Below are 14124 nucleotides of genomic sequence, written 5' to 3'. Positions count from 1 at the left end.
AGGTTATAATTGTAAGAAGTGTTGATTATAGCAGCACACTTGAATCTATGGCATTATATTTAGATCGTGGCATGAAAAGTTGCAGTGATGAACATTGTAGCCGATCACAGACATATTGTTGAGCTCATGAAAGCAGACAAATAAAGCTCAACTGAGACATGTTGAAAATAAATAACCTAGCATTAGGATCCTTTGAAAGGTAATGTTATTTTTAGTCCTGTATTGCTCGTCTCCTCCTTCACTAACACGCCAGTGGGCGTGGCTAATCTTGCAATGAAGTAGGCATTGATTTCTTCTGCAGAGGCCGCATTTCACCTATCTGTCATAGATAGGTATATTCCAGGATCAGTCATTCGCTGGTCTGGTGTCAATAAAAGCTTTTAATGGACTAGCAAGAAGTTTTCAGTTCTGAAACAGGATATTCTTATATGATGACCTCTTATATATCAAAAACTCAAGTAGGGAGACAGTAGAGAGTTGGTGCCCTCTCGTGGTGCACTTTGTGAATTGTGTTTATTTTAACTATTGTGAACACAAATTAAGCATGTCAATCCAACTTTGATTGTTATTATTAATATATTAATATTTTTTTATAGAAAAAAGTAAATCTCTCCGATGCACAACACATCAGCTCCCGAATTCACTCAATTCATAGTGCACTTAGTTGCCATGTGCTATTAGTGAATGAGTGAGTGATTACAGACAAAGCATTGATCTCTAAAGGTAAAGTGCAATTTCTGCATCTTAAGCACCACCAAACTGAATTGAACATTTAATGACAAATATGTGTCCCAGCCCAAACTCTTGCCATTGGTTTTGTTGTACATTTGGAACATGCTGTAAATGACCCGCATATTAGAATGATTTATGAAAGATCATGTGAAGACTGTTGAAATTATGCTGAAAATTCAGCTATCTTTCTTCACCCACTTTTCACTAGACTTTGATTCTCACTCGTAAGTTGTATTTCCTATCTAAGGCTAAGCCTTGTAGCCTACTTTTTATTTCAGCAAATAGACTAAAACATTTAGTTAAAAAGTAATGTAGATTTTAATGAACATATCAAGGTAAAACATGCACAGAATGTTTAATGCTGTTGTATTTTATTACTACTGAGCTTCTTATAAAGGGTGTTTGTGTCAAAACAGCTTTACAAACTGCTGATTTAGAACAGGTTTATTTTGCTTCATACCTGTAAAACACAGTACCTTTGTTCAGATAACAATTATTGCTGAAAGACCCATTTTGCACCTGTTTGGTACATGTGCCCAATTTATCATCATAATTCAGGTCTTTGTCCCACACCTCCAGCTTCAAGTTTTCGTTTGCTTTGCAATTTGGGAAGTTGAACTCTGCAGACCATGAAGGATTAGCAGTATCCTTGATATATTCTGTCTGTCCCCCAAAAGTAGAGCCACACCAGACCTTGACGTATGGATCAGGTTTGTTTCCAGCAGGATCACCGGTGAGGTCCCTGGCATGTAAGCCAAACACTCGAACAGCAGCGCTGGCAAAGTCCAGCTGAGACGCCAGCATCAGCACAGCCAGAGACATCAGCCGAAGATCATGAAAGACTGCCATGGCTGTCTAAAAGAACAGATGTTCAATTATAAAGGTTTAATACACACAAATATCGAAATGCAGAAATAAAGGTGTGATGTAGTGGTAAAGATGGCTTACCTTTCTTGAATCAGGTGTTGTGTGCATGTTTTTTGATCCAAGCCTTCTTTATAATGCAAACGCCAACGCAAAATTCTTTCTTTGGTGATTAACAGGTGGTTCAAATCCCATGCGTATCTGTTATCTGAATTGCTGATATAACGTTTTTAGGCCTATGTAACAAGTTGGCAAATTACCTCTAATGTAATACTGTCTGCAATTGCAAAAAAGAATCAATAAAAATTCAAACATTTAAGATCCAAAACAGAATCATATCTTCATGCAAACCCTAGTGCTTTTGTTTACTAATTTTAACATCATCTTCATGTTTTATGCCATTTAAAGTGTTTATTTATTAAAAGATTGTAACAACTGTAGGTAGTAAGCAAAGGCAAACAATAGGAGGAGTATATGTGACCATTGAGTGTTACATTTGATTATTAAAATAGGTGATGATAGTAAAATAAATAAAAAAATATAGCAGCATCTAAGCCACATTACAGCTTAAACACAAACAGCAAGAATAATTGCACAAAGCTGTATTCATTCAACACTTCTCTTCTTTAGCATACAGTATTTTAATTTTCAAAATTAATTTTAAAAGTGTTTGTTTTCCAGTAGATGGCAGCAATGTTCTCTACTAAACCATAGGACATAGTTATAACCATGAATGAAACAGGTAAGAAAAATACAGTTTTTTGTCATGATTCAAGCGCTTAGAAACTAAATGTATGAGACAGTTGTTGTCAGACTTCATTGGTGATTTCAAATATGAAATTAAATCGAAAGCTTGGCAAACAGCTTTGGAGAATTTGATGTTTCCCCATTCAAATAGATAGGAGCTGCACTTGAATGCCCGAGAGGCGTTTCAAAGATGGCCGTCGAGTAAAATGACTTGTCTTAAAGTCCTCGTTAACGACTTTTCTCCAGTGTTGTGAGGCATTTCAGAGTGAAACGGAATATTGAATGGAGGGCAGGGTTTAACTTTAGCGCTCCTCCTCTCCATCTCTCGCTCATAGCAGACTTACGGTTGGAGGGGGAGTGGTTTACGCATTTTCAACCCAAGCCGTCAAATGACGTCATCAGTGAAGGAACGCCGTTCCAGACCGGAAGTAACTTTTCAGATTTTGATTAAAGATTACCACAATAAACATTTTTTTTCTGTGTATTAACTTGCACGGATTTATTGTTCACCACAAGATTAGTAATATGCGCTAACAAAGTAAATAGGGTCATAAATAGGGTATTTTGATTTGATGACGACTTTAATGCCGTTGCGTAGGGTCTATTCTTTCCGGTGAAATCACAAAACGAAATTCACACAAATGTGTCCTTGCTCTTGATATACAATCATTGATGAACATCAAACTATATGAGAGTAATATAGTAAAATATAGACTAATGTCACCACAGGAAGATCGATGGCTCTGTCCGCTCTTCAAGATTCAACCAATTAGCGCCAAGCACCGCCCACTGCCTGTTGATTGGCATTTGTGAAATGTCCTCTATTATTATGAAAAAAATCTTTGGGAAAATCGTGCTTTGGAAATACATGATTCGTCAAATAAGCGTCATTCGTAATTTATTCAGCATATTATTATGAAAAAAAGAACATTTTAGGCTATAAAAAATAGATATTTAAACAATAATAGTGTGTGAAAGAGGAAATAGTGAAATGTATTAAACAATAAATGTTTACATGAAATTTTACAATATAAATAGATACATTTATTTATTGATTTATTTAATTATTTATTTAACAATGCAATCACAAAAATAATCCAAAAGTTGATTAACAGGTGGTCAAATCCCATCTGTGTTATGTTTCTGTGTTGGCCTATTTATATTTGTCAAGCTGCCAAGAATGTATAAAACTACACCCTAAGAAAGCATAAAAGGAATGCAAACCGTATATGATAGATTTAGATTAGTTCTTTACTCTGAAGAGCCTGATAAAATGCATTCCCTCCATATAATGAAGTGCAGAGATAACTTTGATTCATGACGTTTATTTGTATTGCATTGTGAGTACACTTTTTTTGTAAGCGCATAGACTAGAAGCATTTTTTAAAAAGCGTATCATTTGCAAAATCAGCAGTGGGTAGATTTTAATAAACATATCAGTCAACAATTATTACTATTGAGCACTTTATAATGGTAAGATTTGTCTCAAAGTAACTTAAAGTGTTGAGAGATTTATTTCACTTCAAGGCTGAAAGTCAGAGTTCCTGCGCTCAGAGAGTAGATAGGATTGGACACTCCATTTTGCAGTGTTTGGTAAAAACTGCCCAAGAGGTCATCATATACCTGATCTCTGTCCCACTTCAGTTTGTCGCTGGCTTTGCAGTTTGGGAAGTTGAACTCTGCAGACCAGCTAGGATAAGCGTTATCTATGAGGTGTTCTGTCTGCCCCGCAAAAGTCAGCACAGCAGCGTCCTGTGGACCACACCAGACCTTGACGTATGGATCGGGGTTTCCAAAAGGGTCACCGGTGAGGCCTCTGCCATACAGTGAAGACACCCGAACAGCAGCACTGGCAAAGTCCAGCTGAGACGCCAGCACGGCCAGAGACATCAGCTGAAGATCATGAAAGACTGCCATGGCTTTTAGAAGAAAAAAAATAAAAAAATTACAATGAAGATTTAATACACACAAATATTGAAATGTGAACACAGTCCATGTGTTAAAATAGAAGTTTAATCCCTGCTAACAGGGAACATTCTCAAAAATATTAACAAGCTTTAACATCAAGTAATGTTAATAAAATGTTTGTTCAAAGTTCTCAAAATGTTAGCATAAATCGTTCATGGAACGTTTACTTTCTTTCTTTTATTTTCCTGGAAACATTTTAGTTTTTTTAAAATGTTACTATAGTAATTATACAAGTATGTCTTGTTTCAGAATGTTTGGAGAACATTCAAAAGTTACGTTCCTACATTTGCAAATTAATAAAATGGTATTTTCCCTGAATGTTCACATTAGAAAAAACATTTTTGTCATGACATACATTTTACTGCGTTTATGCCATTATTTCATTTTTGTTTTTGTGCTTTAGGTCTTTATCTGATAAGACAGAAGCAGTAATTTGCTAAAAGAGCAAATTTAGCAAGTATAGAGGTCAAGAAACTTGATCAGATTTAGTAGTAAGAGAGACATTTCAAGGTAGTATTCTAAAAAAAATGAAATCATTCTTATTTTGTAAAGAAACTAGGAAAACTTTACCTCGTCCAAGTTGAAAGGGAATCTGGATGTTTCAGAGGAGTGTCTAAAGATCTGATTTCTTGACTTCTCAGCTTCTCTGTTCACACATTCGGTCCAGGTCTGGTTAAATAGACCTGGTTAAATAGACACTTGATTCATGAGGAGTCATTTTAAAAAGAATTATAAATGAATAACTATTTTTGATATTTTTCAAATATATAGTTTATATATTTTTTACACATTCAGTGTATGTTTTGGTGGTCTTAGTTTTCTAAGGGCCCATTAACACGACTTGGAAAACTTAAAAACGGTTCATTTACACATCAACGGCGTTTTGCGGCCCTGAAAACGCAAACTTTTGAAAACGGGTTTCAGATAGAGTGAAGAGTATGAATGTTTGGCATGCTGTCCGAAAGGAGGGCACCGAGCTCGGAATTTGGCCAGAACCCGGAATACTCTCACATGTCCCTGAATGGGATAGGAACAATTTTTTGTGTTTGGGTGTGTATATAAATTAAAATGAAAATGTTCGGTCAGGTCTGATTTCTGCTACATCCTGGGTCAATGACATATAAAAGTGCCCTTATAAAGAACAGAAAAAAGAGGCTGAGGCTGTCTACAATCTTTGACTTTTAAGCGGTTAATGAACACTGGGTAACACTTTGCAATAAGGTCTCATTTGTTAACATTAAAGGTGCCCAAGAATGCTTTTTAACAAGATGTAATATAAGTCTAAGGTGTCTCCTGAATTTTTGAACTGCCTATTTTGGGGCATCATTAACTATACACTGATTTTGGCAGCGCGCCGCCCCTTTAATTCGCTTGCTCCCTGCCACACGAGATCTCGACTATATTACAGTGCATTTACAAAGTTCACACAGCTAATATAACCCTCAAATTGATCTTTACAAGATGTTCGTCATGCATGCTGTATGTATGCTTCAAATTATGTGAGTAAAGTATTTATTTTGATGGTTACATTTGATTCTGAATGAGTTTGATAGTAATCCGTGGCTAACGGCTAATGCTACACTGTTGGAGAGATTTATAAAGAATGAAGTTGTGTTTATGAATTATACAGACTGCAAGTGTTTAAAAATGAAAATAGCGACGATTCTCTTGTCTCCGTGAATACAGTAAGAAATGATGGTAACTTTAACCACATTTAACAGTACATTAGCAACATGCTAATGAAACATTTAGAAAGACAATTTACAAATATCACTAAAAATATCATGATATCATGGATCATGTCAGTTCCCATTCAGTCGGTCACGTTCGACGTACGTCGGACAGACCGACGAATAGGAATCTCGCTAGAGAGGCCAATCTACTTCGAGTGTAACTAAACGAGCCAATGCACATTGGCATGCAATCATATGCATCAGCTGCTCGCCTCGCAGCGCGGGTATATAATGAGCAGCAGGTGCGTTGCATCTTCAGCTTTTCGCTTCGGAGCCAAACCTTCTATGAAGACAGCTACTGAAAGCGAGTGTGGTGAACGAGTCTCTCTTCAAGACGTCTCTTTGTTGCGAGGTGCAGGCGGACAGCGCAGCAGCGGGGCCGATTCTCCTTTTGTTTTTGTTTTTGCCTTTAATTTGATTGAGCAAGCTGTAATCAGCGTGAAGGCCGTTCTCACGGCTGGTGAAACGGTGCGCCTAGAGCGCTAAAAAGCTGTTGTTACAGCTGGTAAGAGGAGCGCCTTCAAGGAGAGTGCACACGACAGGCTGCACATTCCCTGTCTGTGCTGCAGCGGCTATTCCCCTGCGTGCTTCAGCACCTAAAAGAGTCAGTCCTTGAAAGAGCTAACACGAGTAGTTCGCGTCTTTTTAAAGATGTCGTTCTACTTGTGTGTTTCTGGATGCGGTCGTTACCTGGCGCCTCGGGATGGTCACCAGCGCTGTATCGCGTGCTTGGGCTTAAGGCACGCTGAGGCAGCGTTTGTGGATGAGTCATGTACCCATTGTGGGAAGATGACCATCGCGGAGTTGCGGTCGAGACTCCACTTTCTGCAAAGGGGTGGAGTCCCGGTCCCGACGCCTCGCTCCAATCCTCCTCAGAGGGTTGCTGCGAGCGGCGGGGCTGGTGACTTGAGGATAACGGTGAGCGCGCTTCCTTCGGGGAACCAACCCCCTAGGAACCCTCCCCCCTTGTGCGCTCCGCAGCCAGTAGAGCTGCCCTCGGAACGTGGTGGACCACCCCAGAGGTGTGTACCATCCGTTTCCTTCGGAGCTCCCCCAGACGACCGGATGTCGATCGCTGCATCGGAGGGTGAGCCTGATACTTCTGGGGAGGATGAGTCGGCGCAGTTGCCTCCTTCGGGGGTGACAACTGTGCCCGACACGGACCCGGAAATGATGGCTATGCTTTCCCGGGCCGCCAACAGGGTCGGGCTCGTGTGGAATCCTCCACCGTGTCCCGAACCCTCGAGGTTGGATGACTGGTATCTCGGGGTGGCCAGGGCTGGTTCTCAGCCCCCCCCCCCAGTACCCTTCTTCCCGGAGGTGCATGAAGAGCTCACGGGCACGTGGACGGCACCTTTTACTGCCCGAAACCGTGTCGGTGGGTCCTCCTCCCTCACCACCCTTGATGGCGGGGCAGCGAAGGGTTACACGCGCATACCCCCTGTGGAACGGGCCGTTGCTATGCAACTGTGCCCTAACTCCACCTGGCGGGGGGAGCCGTCTCTCCCTTCCCGGGCCTGTAAGTACTCGTCGGATCTTACCGGCAGGGCTTATCAGGCCTGTGGGGAAGCTGCCTCTGCCTTACACGCTATGGCGTTGTTGCAGGTCCATCAGGCCAAGGCACTGAGGGACCTGCACGAGGGTGGTCATGATCCACAAGTTCTCCAGGAACTTCGTGCCGCGACGGACCTCGCGCTTCGAGCGACGAAGGTTACGGCGCGGTCAGTGGGTCGTGCGATGTCCACTATGGTGGTCCAGGAACGCCATCTCTGGCTGTGTCTTGCGGACATGAGGGATACCGACAAAGTCAGGTTTCTTAATTCCCCCGTGTCCCAGACCGGCCTCTTCGGCGACGCGGTCGAGAACTTTGCCCAACAGTTCTCGGCTGTACAAAAGCAGTCAGAGGCGATCAGTCACATCCTGCCGAGGCGGTCAGCTGCTGCACCTCCACCGCCGGCGGCACCTCAGACTGCCCGTCGCCGAGGGCGCCCCCCTGCAGCCGCCCCCGCTCCGACGCCCCAGCAGCAGCAGCCTCCATCCAAGCGGCGTCGTGGAGCCGGTCGCGGGCGGGGTGCCCAGCCCGTCCAGCCACCCCCTAAGAAGAAGGGTGGCAAGGCCAAGTCCAAGCGGCCCTAGGACGGGCGACCCGGAGATGGACGGGACTGCTCTTCAGGAGGTGGTGACCGCACCGCTCCTTCCCCCGGAGGAGGGCCGGGTGGAGAATCTTTTGTTTCCCCTTTTTGTTCCGCCGCTGGCTCAACGGCCAGCGGTACCCAAATTTTCAATAAAAGAGCAGTTTCCTCTATCTCCGGGTCCGAAGAGGGCTCGGAGAGCAGTGGGAGGGCTAGAACCTCACCACTCTCATCCACCTCTTCTGTCGCCAGCGGACAGCAGCGAGCAGCAGGTAGGCAAAACCTCGACTGCTCCCTCTGTCCACCCGTGGAAGCAGGTAAGTGTTGCACAGCACACTGTGACCCCGCTTCGGGCCGCCTCACACAGAGAGCCTCCCGGGCCGCGTCCCTGCGTTCCACCTCGCTGCCCCGCGGCGGGTACGCCGGTGGTCCCCTTGGTGCCGCTTGCGCGGTCTCTGAGAGCCTGGCTAGAGCTCCCCAGTCCGTCTCGCTGGCTCCTTCGGACCATCAGGCTCGGCTATGCGATTCAGTTCGCCCGGCGCCCCCAAGTTCAGGGGCATCCTCTTCACTACAGTGAAAGATGCCGATGCCCCTGTTCTGCGTGCGGAGATCGCAGTCCTACTGGCGAAGGACGCGATAGAGCCGGTCCCTCCAGCCGATTTGAGGTCGGGGTTCTACAGCCCCTACTTCATTGTACCCAAGAAAAGCGGCGGGTTACGACCGATCTTGGACCTGCGAGTTTTGAATCGGAGCCTTCACAAGCTACCGTTCAAAATGCTCACGCAGAAACGCATTTTCGAGTGCATCCGTCCCCGAGATTGGTTTGCAGCGATCGACCTGAAGGACGCGTACTTCCATGTTTCGATTCTTCCGCGACACAGGCCATTCCTGAGATTCGCGTTCGAAGGTCGAGCATATCAGTACAGAGTCCTACCCTTCGGGCTGGCCCTGTCTCCCCGCGTCTTCACGAAAGTCGTGGAGGGAGCCCTTGTTCCCATGAGAGAACAGGGTGTTCGCATTCTCAACTATCTAGACGACTGGCTTATCCTAGCACAGTCTCGGGATCAGTTGTGCGAACACAGGGATTTGGTGCTCAGTCACCTCAGCCAGTTGGGGCTTCGGGTCAACTGGGAAAAGAGCAAACTCGCCCCAGTGCAGAGGATCTCTTTTCTCGGTATGGAGTTGGATTCGGTCGAACAGATAGCACGCCTCACAGAGGAACGTGCTCGGTCGGTGTTGAACTGCCTGAATACGTTCAATGGCAGGACAGCGGTCCCACTGAAGTTCTTTCAGAGGCTCCTGGGGCATATGGCGGCTGCAGCGGCTGTAACACCGCTCGGTCTGCTTCATATGAGACCGCTTCAGCACTGGCTTCACGGCCGAGTCCCGAGATGGGCGTGGCAACGCGGCACGTTCCGGGTGCCAATCACTCAGGAGTGCCGCCGAACCTTCAGTCCGTGGTCGGACCCTTTGTTTCTTCGGGCAGGAGTGCCCCTAGAACAAGTGTCCCGGCATGCTGTGGTTTTCACAGATGCTTCTGCCACCGGCTGGGGTGCCACGTACAACGGGCATGCAGTCTCAGGGGTTTGGACGGGACCCCATCTGCATTGGCACATCAATTGCCTCGAGTTGCTGGCAGTACGCCTTGCGCTGAGCCGCCTCAAAGGCCTGCTTCGCGACAAGCATGTACTGGTCCGTACGGACAACACTGCGACCGTTGCGTACATCAACCGCCAAGGTGGTCTACGCTCCCGTCGCATGTCGCAACTCGCCCGCCATCTCCTCCTGTGGAGTCGGAAGCATCTGAGGTCGCTTCGCGCCATTCATGTCCCCGGTGTGCTCAACCGTGTGGCCGACGAGCTATCACGAGCTGCGCTGCCCGGAGAGTGGCGACTCCACCCCCAGGTGGTTCAGCTGATCTGGAGAGAGTTCGGAGAGGCTCAGGTAGACCTGTTTGCCTCACCAGAAACCTCCCACTGCCAGTTGTTTTACTCTCTGACCGAGGGAACACTCGGGACAGACGCACTGGCTCACAGCTGGCCCCGGGGCCTGCGCAAATATGCGTTTCCCCCAGTGAGCCTACTTGCACAGACCCTGTGCAAAGTCAGGGAGGACGAGGAGCAGGTCTTGTTTGTTGCGCCTTACTGGCCCAACCGGACCTGGTTCCCAGAACTCTCACTCCTCGCGACAGCCCCTCCCTGGCCCATCCCTCTGAGGAAGGACCTCCTCTCTCAGAGACGGGGCACTCTTTGGCACCCGCGTCCAGACCTCTGGAAACTCCATGTCTGGTCCCTGGACGGGACGCGGAGGTTCTAGGTGACTTACCCCCGAGGTACTTAACACCATCACTTCGGCACGTGCACTGTCTACGAGACGTGCTTACGCCTCGAAGTGGAACCTGTTCGTCGAGTGGTGCTCTTCTCGCCGAGAAGACCCCCGAAGATGCTCGATCGGTGTCGTGCTTTCCTTCTTGCAGCAAGGGTTGGAGCGTAGGCTGTCCCCCTCCACCCTCAAAGTCCATTCTGCTGCTATCTCCGCTTACCACGACCACATAGATGGCAAATCTGTTGGTCAGCACGACCTGGTCGTCAGGTTCCTTAGGGGGCGAGACGGTTAAATCCTCCTCGTCCCCCTCCATACCCTCTTGGGACCTTACTCTGGTGCTCAGAGCACTCCAGATTGCTCCCTTTGAGCCTTTGCTGTCAGCAGACTTAAAGATTCTCTCTATGAAAACTTTGCTGCTGGTGGCATTGGCCTCCATCAAGAGGGTAGGGGACCTGCAGTCATTTTCGGTCGACGAATCGTGCCTAGAGTTCGGGCCGGGTGACAGCCACGTGGTACTGAGACCCCGGCCTGGCTATGTGCCCAAGGTTCCTACCACTCCCTTCAGGGATCAGGTGGTGAGCCTGCAAGCGCTGCCCTCGGAGGAGGCAGACCCAGCCCTGGCTTTGCTTTGTCCAGTTCGCGCCTTGCGACTGTACATAGACAGAACTCGAAGCTTCAGGACCTCAGACCAGCTCTTCGTCTGTTACGGAGGCCAGCAGAAGGGAAAGGCTGTCTCCAAGCAGAGGATGGCCCACTGGATAGTGGATGCCATCGCCCTGGCTTACCAAGCTCAGGGCGTGCCCTGCCCGCTCAGGTTGCATGCCCACTCCACGAGAGGTGTGGCATCCTCCTGGGCGCTGGCTCGTGGCGCCTCGCTAACAGACATTTGTAGAGCTGCGGGCTGGGCGACACCTAACACGTTCGCTAGATACTATAGCCTTCGTGTCGAGCCGGTCTCCTCCCGTGTTCTCGCCTCAGGTCAGAGGCACGGAGAGGCCCCGGCTTAGTGTCGGCTTGCTGCGCTACATGCGCATTCTATTCTCCAGAGAGTCCCTACGGGCAGACCCTGTTGAGTCCTCCGGTTACCCTTCGGCAGCCGACGTGGCGGAGCGTCTGGCGCCAGGCCTATACTCCGTTGTATCCTTGAGAACCGGATTTAGGCTGGGTTCCATATGTGTGACCCTACGGGGATCCCATATGGCTTTTTCCACGGCTGCTCCTAAACGAAGCCCGTGTCTTTCCCTCTGGGAGAACCCATCTCTCACCGAGTGGAGTCACCCCAGTTCTTCCATATGTTGTACAACCTACAAGGTTAGTCCATATGTACTTATCCATATAACTCCTTCGGGGAAGGATATGGCTTCCGCAGCGTTCCTTATCGCATGTAAGGCTACGCTTTCCCAGCGTTATCCAATTGTCGCACTGAGTGGGTTTTGGGAACAACAGTGATCGACCCTCTCTGCGTGAGCCTGGTCCCACCGTCCTTAGGCAAGGGGGTTCAGGTGGCTCACGACAGAGCGCTGGAAGAGGGCAGCCCCTGTGGCGCTTTGGTAGGGATTCCTATTCGTCGGTCTGTCCGACGTACGTCGAACGTGACCGACTGAATGGGAACGTCTCGGTTACATAGGTAACCCTCGTTCCCTGAAGGAGGGAACGGAGACGTATGTCCCGTCGCCACAGGCGTTGTCCTGCTGATGCTGCCGCCTGCTGGGTTCGGCTCCTCAGCGAAAACCTGAAGATGCAACGCACCTGCTGCTCATTATATACCCGCGCTGCGAGGCGAGCAGCTGATGCATATGATTGCATGCCAATGTGCATTGGCTCGTTTAGTTACACTCGAAGTAGATTGGCCTCTCTAGCGAGATTCCTATTCGTCGGTCTGTCCGACGTACGTCTCCGTTCCCTCCTTCAGGGAACGAGGGTTACCTATGTAACCGAGACGTTATTATTGCTCCATCTGCCATTTTTCGCTGTTGTTCTTGCTTGCTTACCTTGTCTGTGCACAGATCCAGACGTTAATATTGCCTTTCCTTGTGTAATGCCTTGAACATGAGCTGGCATATGCAAATATTGGGGTCATGCATATTAATGATCCCGACTGTTACGTAACAGTCGGTGTTATGTTGAGATCCGCGTGTTTTCCGGAAGTCTTTTAAACAAATGAGATTTATATAAGAAGGAGGAGGCAATGGGGTTTGAGACTCACTGTATGTCTTTTCCATGTACTGAACTCTTGTTATTTAACAATGCCAAGATAAATTCAATTTTTGATTCTAGGGAGCCTTTAATGTATTTACTAACATGAACTAACAATGAGCAATACATTTGTTTATCTTAATGTTAGTAATAAAAATACAGGTGTATTATTAGTGAGTAACACAATATTGTAATGCATTACTTCTAAAAGTAACTACTGGTTAAGGCCCTTTCACACCAAAAGTGAAATGAATAAGCCTCAGGCTGAAGGAAAAGCATATTTACACCTGTACAGTAGAGGGCGCAACTGTGCTGCCATTTTAAATCAAAGAAGAATAGGATACAGGAGAAGGAAGTTCAACACTCTTATTTCTAAATCTAATCTAAAGTCATTTTTTTTATTGGTATTGAACTAAATCATTGAAGGTCAGCAGGAAAAACATTCTGAGATTGTATTTATTCATTTTGAGGAACGCTGAATGTTTTTGTGCAAGTGAGATGAGTAAATGCATGTTCACATTTAGTCTTGAACTACCAAATAACCCTCATGTTCACACAACACCACTGCACTTTATTTCTCTCAGGAAGGAGAGCTGTCAGTCAATAAATGTGAAAACAAAGTAACTTGTGTCACTTATTTGAAAAAGTAACTTAGATATATTGTTGTAAAATGAAAAAGTAATCTGTTACTTTTTGTGTTACGAGAGTTTATCTGAAAAACTTGAAGTCTCATTTAGTGGATAATTATATTTTCATTATACTCTCAATGCCCTACAGCAGGGGTTCCCAAACACATTCCTGGAGCCTCCCTAAAACTGTATGTTTTCCATTTCTCCTTAATCAAACACACCTGATTCAGATCATCAGTTCATTAGTTGAGACTTACACATTTTATTGGATTTAATGGATGATACATATAAGCTTTGTGTTGGCAGACTAGATCTACTATGACCTATAAACCCCTTAGCAGATTTAGGCAGGTGGTTCTGGGGAAGCTGGTTCAGGGGGGCAAGGAAAATTCCCATGGCACCCTGCACTGAGTTGAGCCACTTTAGGACGGAAATAAATAGATTACATAGATAGAACAAAATCATCAACTGGTCAAAGCAGCCAGCTTTAGGAGAACCAATCAGCTGCTCGGAAGAGTTTCATGACTATGTATTTATCTTATGTCGTACAATTTAATGTCCACTACACTTTCTGTAGCATAAAAACTAGTGTAAAATACTCATGTTTACGAGTTATGTGGCGTGATGTGCCGTTTAATGGGGAATTGATCACTTGTGACAATCTGTGAGAATCTGGGCTATATGGTACCACCATGTAATGAAGAGCAAACATTTTAAAACTAGATTCAATGTGAACTGAGAAGCAGAGAGACAACCTTGATTTATGACTTTCATAAGTATTTTTTTGTTGTTGTTTGT

At 46.1% G+C, this 14124-nt stretch overlaps 1 protein-coding gene across 1 annotated transcript; it reads right to left on the bottom strand.

The window, feature by feature from the left end:
* Positions 1-1060: 1060 nt before the first annotated feature.
* On the bottom strand, positions 1061-1786 carry LOC137023816 (perforin-1-like). The gene is made up of 2 exons (XM_067390904.1): positions 1681-1786; positions 1061-1587 (listed from the first exon to the last, which is right to left on the bottom strand). The coding sequence occupies exons 1-2, from the start codon at positions 1705-1707 to the stop codon at positions 1177-1179; spliced, it is 438 nt and encodes a 145-aa protein (XP_067247005.1). The 5' UTR covers positions 1708-1786; the 3' UTR covers positions 1061-1176.
* Positions 1787-14124: the final 12338 nt, after the last annotated feature.

Source organism: Chanodichthys erythropterus, chromosome 8, assembly GCF_024489055.1.
Source record: "Chanodichthys erythropterus isolate Z2021 chromosome 8, ASM2448905v1, whole genome shotgun sequence".
In the NCBI taxonomy this organism is placed as follows: Eukaryota; Metazoa; Chordata; class Actinopteri; order Cypriniformes; family Xenocyprididae; genus Chanodichthys; species Chanodichthys erythropterus.
This window is presented reverse-complemented; position numbering and strand designations above follow the sequence as displayed.

What these genes read in the sequence shown, in the direction of transcription:
- LOC137023816 (XM_067390904.1), bottom strand. Translation starts at nt 1,707, where the DNA reads ATGCACACAACACCTGATTCAAGAAAG. An exon ending in CAACACCTGATTCAAGAAAG is followed by an intron (nt 1,588 to 1,680) that starts GTAAGCCATCTT and finishes CTGTTCTTTTAG; the next exon opens with ACAGCCATGGCAGTCTTTCA.